Source organism: Erigeron canadensis, chromosome 2 (genome assembly GCF_010389155.1).
Source record: "Erigeron canadensis isolate Cc75 chromosome 2, C_canadensis_v1, whole genome shotgun sequence".
In the NCBI taxonomy this organism is placed as follows: Eukaryota; Viridiplantae; Streptophyta; class Magnoliopsida; order Asterales; family Asteraceae; genus Erigeron; species Erigeron canadensis.
The window spans coordinates 26,800,445-26,812,110 of NC_057762.1; the positions used below are offsets into that span (position 1 = coordinate 26,800,445).

Sequence of the window (11,666 nt, forward strand, 5' to 3'; positions counted from 1 at the left end):
TTGAAGATTCATGCATATCATCTAAACATAATATGTTTATAAAACTCAATTTTATTGCATTTAAATACAAATGAGCTCGGTAGCTCCATTTGAACTCAAAAAGAAGCGCAAGGGCAAAGGTTTGCGATGGACGCAATTAAAACCCTCCCTTTTAGAAGGCTAGCGAACTCCGACTTATACCTCTCTTAGAGTTCGTTCAAATGGGTGATCCGGTGTATCTTTTGATTTTAGGGCACCAATTTTATAAACAAAATCTTTTATTTCGATAATTATTAGTCAAGTTTATTTTTCCAAAAATAATTTTGCACACAATTTTCACAAAAGGCAAAATTAAACTTACTAAATATACACACGTAACAATTAGTTATCCATCCTTGGTTAGACCACTATGCTTTAAAATTGGCTCCCCTTTCTCAAGGAAAAGGACCACATACATCAAGTATACTTGATTGCGTAAGCCAAAATTTAATAACACATTTATCACATAAACACATAAGGTGCTGATTGGAAAATTCCAGCAGCTTCACGACCCATTTAGCCCTAGAGAATGGCCGAACTGGGACTAGCTCAGAAGTACAAAGTTTTAGCCCTATGAGTCTAGTATCTACAGTTCAAAGGACGACTTCTAACTCTTTATGGATCAAAAGATATGGTCGTTTTAGTGGACTGGTGTCAAGTAGCAACATTAACAAATAATTATCACATTGTCAAACAATTAATTATTTTAATTATCCACCTAAATAGACCTAGTGATCAAGTAATTTTATCATTATAACTAAGTGATAATCATGAATTAATTGCATGTAAAAATTCATGATTTTTATTTCTATTTAACAATTAAAATAAAGGTAATCCATAAATGCATGCAATTAACACATTAATCATGCAAAAAATCAAAACTTGCAATTAGGGTTTCCAAAAAAAATACAATTTTTTTAATTTATTTTTCCAAATTTCAAAATTAAAAAAAAAATTTATATATATATATTTATTATTTTATTACAATTTTATCAATTAATTAATAAAATAACCAAGATAACTATATAAAATTCTCGAAAAATATGAAACCTGAACCCCCCTTCAAGTTTTGTTTTATAGGTAATTAAATATCACATGAGTGGCTCGTGATATCACTGTTGAAATATATAACTAAATATCATTATTCACGAGTACGCAACGGAAGCAAATCAAACCATGTAATCAAATAATTAACCTTGAAATAGGATTAAGGATTACCTTATAATGTAGATGAATAAAGTGAAGAACTTTAAATAATTTGAAGTAAATCTCTCTACGATCGCACACTAGACACCCCTATACTGTATGTTAGTATCCCGATCACGAACTTACAAACATGTTCGTATAATTCCCTTAGTTCGAAACCCATGAACCGAAAACAAATTTGTTGTTGAAACAAATCATACCATAATTAATGCTAAGCATTAGCATTAATTAAATATAAGATTCATGCCAATAGTTGGTCGAATGGAACAAAACTAAAAAAAAGTTCCTTTTTGTTTTGTGCCTTTGGTCGATCGAACAAGAAGAGAAGAGAGGAGGTTTTTGGTGTGAATATAATGCTTAAACCCTTAGATTTAAACCTCTATTTATAGGGAGATATTAAGGCATAATTACTTGGTGATCAAGTCAAATTAAGGCCTCTAATGAGCCTTCAAAAACCGGCCCCCCTTAAATACTATTAGAGTCCAACCCTAATTAACTTATTTCACAATTGAACCTCCTTATAATTAATTCAAATACAATTAACCTTTAATTTATTTAAATTAATCATTTAGTGATCAAACTAATTAATATACTACTTTAATATATTAATTAATAATATAGAGTTACCGTGTCATTTTGTGTGACCCCGTAGGCTTAAATCATTTCCGGATATTCGTACATTTTACGTGATCATATACTAATAAAAACTGATAGAACTGATTAAATATGCGAGTCAACGAGTGTCATTTGAGTGTATATATATAAGTTCATGAAAATTCATATTTCTATTTTTATTTTTATAATAATTTTTTTAAGGATATGATGTATGTCATTTTATTCGAATATAATATCATATTTCTATTTTTATTTTTATTTTTTTGAGAGAATCAGTTACATGAAAATAATGTTTATTTCCTTTTTAGTGTTGTAGTTTTTTCTATGATGCACCGAAACTCCATACAGGTAGGCGTACCCGTTTCGGAAACTTCATGGGAACCAAAACTCATACGAAACGTTCGCTTGAAGTTTCCATATATACCGAAACGTTTATATGAAGTTTCCATACCGTATCTAATTAATATTAGGATTTCAATAAGCTTTTTCTACTCTAAAAACGACTATCATCTTGCGACTGTGCATACCCCCAAGCATAAACCAACCAAATTATACAATTTTAGACTTTTTCTATTCCAAATTTGATTAGTAACAATTTAATCCGTGATCATTAGTCACCATCAAACATGTTATGAAATTATACATATAAAATTATACATAATCTCTCAAGTCTCAAGTCTCTTTCTATAGAAAATCAATATATTTTTGTTTTTTTTAATTTTTTTATTGCCGTATCTTTGCCGTACCCGTACCCGTATCCTAAGTTTATTAGTTTTGTCGTTCCCCGTACCCGTATCGTTCCCGTTCCCCTTTGTCGTATCCGTATCGGTGTTACATAGGTTTTTTTAGCCATTTGTAAACAATTGATGATGAAGAGACAATTTAGGGATTTTAATGTAGAAGAAGAAGGATTTAATAGTCAATAACAACAAAATTAAATGATTAGTGTTATATTTCAGAATATTTATTGAGTTAAAATTATTATTTTGATATATATGGTGTATTTTAGGTTTAAGGTGGGTATATATGATATTATGAATTTAAGTTGGGTAAATATGAGATTTTAGTCTTTAGTAAGGGTATATATAAGGGAAGTGATATATCTACAACTATTTTTAGCCATTCACAACAATACAAACATTGTACAGTTGTACATTGTGCAGTAACATAGATACCGTTGTAGATGGTTTAAATATATCACTCCCCAATATATAATGTTTTCCGTTCATTAATATATCATGATTATATATAAAATGTAAGTAAGAAAGTAGTTACTAAAAAGGGATTAATTACATAAGTGAACCTGTAGATTTTTAAACATAACAAGTTTTATCTGGACATTTTATAAATTATGGTTTTTATTTTTAACTGAACCTCTGTTAATGCTTTTGGTCCAAATCGCTAACATCGGTGAAATTCAGGTCATGTAACTTGCACATAAATGGGTACAATGGTCATTGCACTGTGTAAAGACCAACGCTGTAAATCTGTAATTAACTCTTAAAAAAACTCACGGTTTGTAAATAAAAGCCGTTGGAACTATCAGCATAATTAAACCGTTTAACTAAAATTTATATTTTGACGTGTGTAATAAGGAGGTATTAATGAAATTTTTGAAGACTCTAATTAGCATTTTTCAGAAAACAATGGAAAACTTGGAAAAAAAAATATGTTAACACAAGACTGCAAGAGATAGTTTTTTCAGTTTATATATTCCACGTGGCTTTTATCGCAAGTTCTGCAGTTGGAAATCGAACGGTCTTGTTGTCTCTTCTTGCCATTACGGTCACCCCGGCATCGGCCTCCCCGATGACCCCCTCATGAGCCACTTCTTCCACCCGGTTCACCATTCCAGCCACGTCCACAACTACCGGTTGCCTTGCCATTGTGTTTGCTCGGTGTCTAACCTTCCACCTTGACGAAGCCTCAATCTATTCAAGTGCTTCCTCGAATGGCATTCTCCCCATCCGAGTATTTGCTCCAATGATGCAACAGGTGTATGCACTATTCTGTAACCATATCAAAAGTTTTCGGACCACTACTTCATCTCTTAGACTCGCCGTCCTTCATTCAAAGTCCCAAGTGGTGTAGTATGAAAACGGGACACTGAATTGAAAGGAGATTAGCTAGGTTTTATATGGGAGGATTTTGGGTATTAATTAATCAGTGACATATCTTCTGATTTGATGAACTTTGGCAATGTAAATTTGAGAACTCAAGCTCTGCTACCAAAATTTCAGAAACAAAAGATAGTATCTCACAAAAATCGCAACCAATATACGAGTATAAAGCAAGAATTTGGCTGAATCCTTTTCTGAAATTAAACTTCAAATACGTACTGTTACAAGCAACGGGAAATTTGGAAAGCAAAGTACTCACAATAAAAAACAAAAAGCAAAGCTATGAGACGATTTATTCTTGAATAAAACCACAACGTGGGCTAATCTTTCTCAATTAACTTCTCCACTTTAACCTTCAAACACCACAGAAGCAACAGCTTTGTTGTTAGACACTTCGGTTGCTTTACTTTCATCAACTTTCGAGTTTAGACACACATCTTCTGTGTTGGCCTCAGAGGAGTTTGACACACAAAATTTCTGCAGCCACCTGTCTGTCTCCCAATGAACATGCATTATGCTCTCCCGTGATGAATAACCATGGCTTTCAAACGGTAGCACAACTAACCGAGTCAGGGCCCCATGGCCTTTTAAAGCATTAAAGAAACGATCGGACTGCACCCATAAACACACGAGTTACACAGAAAACCAGAGAGCATATATGTATTTTCGAAATGCTGACAGAACTTAAAAGGGGTAAGGTGCTAATTAATTCTCACCTGCATCGTAAATGTTCCTGAATTATCGTCTTCTTCTCCATGGATAAGCAAGATGGGCCTCTTAATCTTATTGGCAGCCATGAAAGGACTCATTTTAATGTAAGTGTCAGTAGCTTTCCAGAGTGTCCTATACTCATTCTGGTTTAACAACAGCAAACCCATAGATACATATATTATTCCAAATTTTACAGATAATGCACGTTTTCTTTCTAAAAATCAATAGCATACCTGAAACCCAAAAGGTGTGAGTGTTCGATTATAAGCTCCTGACTGAGCAATTCCACAAGAGAAAAGATGCGGGGCATGTGCCAAAAGATTTGCAGTCATAAAAGCCCCATACGAATGTCCTCCGATAGCAATTTTGTCTGGATGAGCCACCTTGAGTATATACATCAAATTGCATCAATTAAATCAGTCACATCAGATGGGTTGGGAAATTGCATAATGGGTTTTACAGTGCAGTCTGAAACAGGCTTTGGTCCATTATCACCTTTTGTCAATTTGAAGATTTCTATAGATAATTTGTTCTTTAAACATCATTTTTTAAAATATTTATTACAGTGTTAGTAAATTGAGTTTGTTAAATATGGCGATTTGAATGGTTGTGTGCACTACAAAATAGCTTTTAGAAGCCTTGGCCCATTTAACACGCTCCCTTTTAAATTGTGCCTCTAATCATTAGATTCCAATAGGGTGAAGCTAAGAGTTTACCCCACGATGGATAACTTCCTCCACTGCAGCTTCTGCACTCCCAACGAGTTGTTCAACATAACTGGTGACCAACAAATTTACACATAAAAATGTCATGGAAATGCGAGAAACAGTCATATACCTATGGAATTATTGTATCTTCATCTTAAAGAATACCTGTCATTTGCTTCTTCCTTACCCTCGCCGATGATGGGAATCGTTGGCTCATATAAAATTGCAAATCTACCAAAACATACAGGAATCATTAAATTAAACAAACACCAACAGAAAACCAAGTATCTAAGCATACCTCCTTGCCAACCAAAGCAGTGGTGATGTTGCACCTATGCCTGCAAACATATTAGGAGAACCACGAACTTGTCCAGCTGCTTCCTTATCCTTGAACTCTCCAGGATAAGACCAAATAAAACAAGGTAAAGGGCCATCTCGTGAGGGATCATAGCCAGGTGGAAGATATAAAGTTGCATTGAGTTGAACTCCATCTCGTCTCTTGTAACGCACCATTTCCTTCTGTAGAGAAGTTAATTGAGGGTATGGATGCGGGAAGTTTGTAATTTGACATGCTTTCCTTTCTGGCCATCTCTGTATGAAAAATTGGGGGTTTTCAGTCTTTGACTCTTTGGAAGTCAATACCTTTAACTCATTCACATACAAGTCTCCTAGAGTTTGGCCAGACATTAGAATAACCACTCTCTCATAATATTTCTCTTTGTCGCTCTGCCATATTCTTTCCTTTTCGCCTGTGTCTCTGAATTAAATTGTGTCAGATGCTTTTACTTCAAAACAGTATATAAGGCGATACCGCAAGAAAATGCAATGTGCACTTAACTTTTACAGATATTATATGCAACATACTTCTTAGGCATTTAATGTGACATCCATACTACTCTGTATTTCTTTTTACCATTTAATGCAACATTACATACCATTTTCTTTCGATTTGATGAAACAAACTGCATAAATTTCTAAGAAAAGAAAAGTATGTTGCAATATATGGATTAAAATTACATTGCTGATCTAAGTATAACGTTGATAGTACATTGAATATTTACAATTGCTCTAAACATAATCAAACACTTACATGTTAAAGAGATCGAGGAATGGTATGTCTCCATCTGGTGTAGCACCACTTCCATTTAGTAGAAGGTATGTGCTTTGTTTATCTTCCTTCTTAAACTTGGCAATAACATCAGTTCCAGAAGGAGTTCTCCGCAACATAGGAGAACCAGGGTCAGAGTATACATCTTCATATGATCGATCAAATAATAAACGTGAAGTATCATTGGATCCAGGGGAGACCAACCAGGTTCTTACATGTCGCGTTTCGTACCAAGATTCATATATTAGTGCAAGTGAGTCATCACCCCAGCTAACTCCTCTGCAAACAATAAAAAGGAAGATTCCTACATTAGTACATGTAAAGTCTTTCAAGCAGCAAGGCATACAAATACGGGTAACTGGCTTTGCATATCTAAAATTGTGTTAATCTGATAATCTATCGTTCGAGTGTTTGGAAAATTCTGAAATTTTAGTATGCAAATGACCCCTGAATAATCAGATAATTAATCAAATGCAATTTCACTGTAGTCAAACACTAGAATCTGATTATCTGTGACTTGAAAACAGAACAATCAGATTTTAATTTTCAGGTGGGCATGTACCCAATAACTTATTTGTAGCATCACTGATCTGTGCGCGTGTGTGATTTTATTTTTACCCATAGCGAAGATCAAGCTTATAGAAGATTTCTGGCTCTTCATCTTCAGGAGCTTCAGCAGATTGTATATAGACTATGTCACGAGGAGAAACTTCTACTTTGGAATCACCTCCATCTTGTGTCTCCACCCTAATCAGTGTCAACATGACAAATAAACTTGTTACAATAGCATCTATTAAAAGTAAGTTTCTCAGAACCACACAACTTAGACACAAGTCCTAAAGTGTACATACCAGTAGAGTTCTGAAGGCTTATCTGCTCTCCAACTTAACAAGCGCATGCCTTTTCGGACATTATCTTTGCCAATTGGAATGTCCTCAGCTACAGGCAAATCACAAAGTGTCCTTACAAACTTTCCATCTGCTGACCACAAATCAACCTTTTTGGGAAATCTTCCAGATGGCACAGTAAACGAGAATGGTCTATGAATTGAACTAACTAAAATGTATTTATTGTCAGGAGACCGATCGAGTGATGTATATATGGCTGGCTCGCCAAGTAACTTTACAGTCCCATCAAGGGAAACCAAAATAAGTTGTGAGGTGGCGTAATATTCAAATAAATCTTCATCATATTCATCTTTGAGCAAATCTTGGTAAGTAGGAGTTTGAACAATGCTTTTGCTCTCATTTGATTGGATTTTGGGACTGGAAGGGACTAACGGTTTCTTTGGTGGGCTTCCTCGAGATGCTGGGATTGTACTAACTAAAAGATTCGAATTATTTACCCACACATAACTGAAAGTCAACAGAAACAATTGATTATTACTAAATAAGATGGAATCGATTTTAAAACTAGAGGCGGCAAATTGCAATCTGTTTACATTCCAATGGATCGATTTGGGTTACATCCTACCCGTGATGGGTCATATGGGCTAAGCCATATAAAATGACTAGAGAAAACTGGTAGAACTGATTAAATATGCGAGTCAGCGAGTGTCATTTGAGTGTATATAAGTTCATGAAAACTCATAAATTGTTTAGTTTAAAAAAGTTGACCCATTAATAAGCACAATAAGAATTTATGAACTTATAAAAAAAAAAGGATATAGACAAAAAATTTGCAAGTGAGCCCAACCCGACCTGTTTTGACCTACACCAAACCCGCCAACTCGGCCCCCATTACCACCTCTACAGAAAACGCTCCATACTTTAGGTAAACGGCATTAAGAAACACATCTGCTGACTGGAATAAGGGCCTAGCTTTTCCTGTTTCCACATCTGCAACCCATACTCTAATCTTAGCATCACCGTCATCCTCCTGTTCAACTCAATTCTTCAGATGGTTAGGATTATCAAAGACAGGGCAACAAAATAAGTTGATATAATATTAGTCATATTACCTGGTCTTCTAGAATGCTGAAAGCTATATGTTTGCCATCAGTTGACCTTTTCAAAAACACAGCAATAAATTAATAACACACTCGGAAACAGCACAAGAATGTATCATGGTATACTAATTATAAAAAAAAGGATACTAGGCTATGGAGGTTACCAGGTAACAAATTTCAGTTTAGATCCCTCCGGAAAGCCATGTATCAATTTTTCTGAGCCCAATGTATCATCATCCTCAAAATCATGGATCCCAATACCAGTATAATATGACCTGTATACAAACATCGAAAAAAGAACCAATTCTATTCATATAGCTAAGAAAAGGTTCATGTTATAATCATTTGAACTGGAATAACCATGAGAACCTTTAAGTTATAACTGATGTTCATATGTGAATGATTCAAATTCATTCACATATGAACAGATCAAGTTATACTTAATATCACTTATAACTTTCATATCTGAATAGTTCTCACATGAACCGTTTAAGAATGAAAAAAAAAAAAAAAACCTTGTATCACAGAAACCCAAATGAACATTTTTATCACTCACATCCTACTGCGAGCATTAGATTTCCGGTTAATACGAATGCCAGCAAGCTTCTCCTCTGGTTTTGCCAACTCTGACAAGGGAGGTAAAGATGTTCGCTTTAGGAACAAAACTTTATCCTTGTGTGGAGAAATTGATAGAACTGGAGTTGGTGGTGCATCAACAATATCTCTAATCTCGGATGGCGGAAGACGGTATCCACTGCTCAATTCTGGTTGCACCACATTTCAAAAGTAACATGTAATTAAGTCAACAATCATTCGGCTTGCAAAATTATTCAAAACTTGTAAATCAACAATTAAGATAATGTTATAAAAAAAATGGAAAATATAAATTTCATGTAGCTACGTACCATCATCAGCATATTCAGGTGACAGTGAAGAGCTTTTAGTAGGAACGGCAGCATCTTCTTCGGAAGCCATTACGTTAATCAGAACAACGTCGTGTAATGGAGAAGCAGACATGGATTTGATATTCTGATACTAGGTGGTACGTGATTTTTTTTATGTGATGATGATTATTCAAATACGACGGCGTTAATAATAATATGGAGGATGATGGAGGAGAAAAATGGTGAATTGGTGATTGACTTTGTGTAAGCGCCAACGAATCTTATTGGACGATTTAATTTTAATGCATATGTCTCCTCGTATGAGTATGATGCAATCGGTATGACGCAATGCAGGGATACTTATAAAAAGACCGAGTAATCATGTGATGTATATGAAACTAACGTTATACACGGTCATTCCGGAGATACAAAAAAATATACGAGTATAAAGAAGACTAATACATCTAAAACATAGATGTCGTTGGGTCAATAGTTAAGTGGCAATAAGAAATCTAGCTTAAGCTTCAAAAAGACTTAGATTCGAACAAAGTTTATCTTTATAAATTTTCCCACCTTTTCGCGAAATTAATAAGGGGTTTTCCTTTAAATAGGTATGGGAGGAGAGAACTCTTTTACATGACCCGAACACTTTTACATGACCCGATTGAAACAACATAGTTAAAAATCCACAACTATTAAAAAAATAAATAAATTTAAAACATAGATCACGTAAAAATATGTCTCATACCTTATATGTTTGACAAGTTTATCTTGGAATTTATTTTTTAATCATACAATTTGTTATCATCTTATTTGTATCCTTTTTAAACATATCAATTAAACCTATTATTCATTATTCAAAAAACTATTGTGTTTTCTACAAAGATAGTTTTCTTAATCACTCGTGTAAAATCTACTTGGACACGAACCCGAAGTATAAACTTAAATATGTCAACAATCCACCAAATTTTTAAGAAAATGTTGTTATCCAATGCACTATAAATTTTAAAACAAATTAAATGCACTATAAATTTTAAAACAAATTAAATAAACGACAAAGATGAAAAAAGAACGAAATATAAGGTTCAAGGTGCGTCAACCTGTTAAGTTCGTTTTCAAATAATTTGAACATGTATATCCTATATATAAAGGGTGAATATGTAACACTCCAACAAGACGGAATCATGAGTGTTACACCAATAGCAAATCACGACATGGAAATTAAGTAGAGACAATCTAAATGCATAATTAGGATTAAATAATCCATACAAAACATTCACGAATACAATTATCGGCTCATACATAAACGTAACCCTTGATCGAGAATAATGAATCATGGATCCATGAGAAGGTCCAAGTCCAATTCTAGCATAATCAAACAAACAATCATCCAATACGTCTTGGAGCTAACATGTTCACCTGAAAAGTATACTAAAACAGGTCAACATAAAGTTGGTTAGTTCGTAAGGACAAGTAAGAGGAAACAAGTATCGAGATAACAACCTTAAGGATATATAAGGATGAAGATACTTACATCATCATCCATACGTACACAACTCATCATATCAATGTTACGTTACAACTAAACATTCATACACAATATATACGTTAAACAATATCGTTAACAACAACGTTTTGCCACGAATGTGGACTTACTTGTTACGCCATCAACATGGACTTTACGTTTGCCACTAATCGTGGACTTACTCGTTATTCCATCAACATGGACTTTACGTTATGCTACTAATCGTGGACTCACTCGTTCTGCCACTAATCGTAGACTTACTCGTTATCACAATCATATACATACAAATACAAATCTATAATACGTTATGGGGAAAAATTATCATGCAAGATCCTATGTCCCGTTCCATATCAAAAGGTTTTCTATCAACCAACAACACAATGAACATACACTTCATATGATTCTACTAGCAAGGAATCATTGATGCTTATATATAGGGTCACCCGTAGCCTTCCCACCACATCTACTACTCATTGAAAGTATAATCGTCTTCCATGTATGTATAACTATCCAAACCACAACGTGTACTCATAAACGAAAGCATAATTAACCGAGCAACAAGTCAATACGTCAACCAATCAATCAATTAAGCAACAATCAAACAAGCACGTACACTTTTCAGACCGAATCTCAATCGAGTAGGGAGGGTTTACGAAACTCACCTGTGATGAGCAATGACAAGCCCAAGATGAAAGAAAGTAGAACCGATGTCCACGATAGCTAAAACATATTATACATGTATCACATTAATCCTAAAGTATATCAAGAGGTGAGGTCCTATAAATATTGACCTAATATTACTATGAAAGCTTTATTATGTCCAT

The 11,666-nt window shown here is 34.2% G+C and overlaps 1 protein-coding gene across 1 annotated transcript; it reads right to left on the bottom strand.

Moving 5' to 3' along the window:
* Nucleotides 1–4,307: 4,307 nt before the first annotated feature.
* Nucleotides 4,308–11,666, bottom strand: LOC122587989 (probable glutamyl endopeptidase, chloroplastic). The gene is made up of 16 exons (XM_043760137.1): nt 11,644–11,666; nt 11,505–11,562; nt 9,339–9,468; nt 8,990–9,197; nt 8,598–8,708; nt 8,446–8,491; nt 8,254–8,363; nt 7,337–7,840; nt 7,104–7,232; nt 6,468–6,764; nt 5,676–6,134; nt 5,543–5,608; nt 5,387–5,447; nt 4,904–5,053; nt 4,676–4,813; nt 4,308–4,571 (listed from the first exon to the last, which is right to left on the bottom strand). Exons 1-16 carry the CDS (start codon nt 11,664–11,666, stop codon nt 4,308–4,310), a joined length of 2,754 nt encoding a protein of 917 aa, XP_043616072.1.

Excerpts from the sequence above, each read along its gene's own strand:
- LOC122587989 (XM_043760137.1), bottom strand. The coding sequence starts at position 11,666 with ATGGACATAATAAAGCTTTCATA. Across the intron at positions 9,198-9,338 it reads ACCTGAATATGCTGATGATG|AATTGAGCAGTGGATACCGT; the intron begins GTACGTAGCTAC and ends TGGTGCAACCAG. Across the intron at positions 8,492-8,597 it reads AAACTGAAATTTGTTACCTG|GTCAACTGATGGCAAACATA; the intron begins GTAACCTCCATA and ends GTTTTTGAAAAG.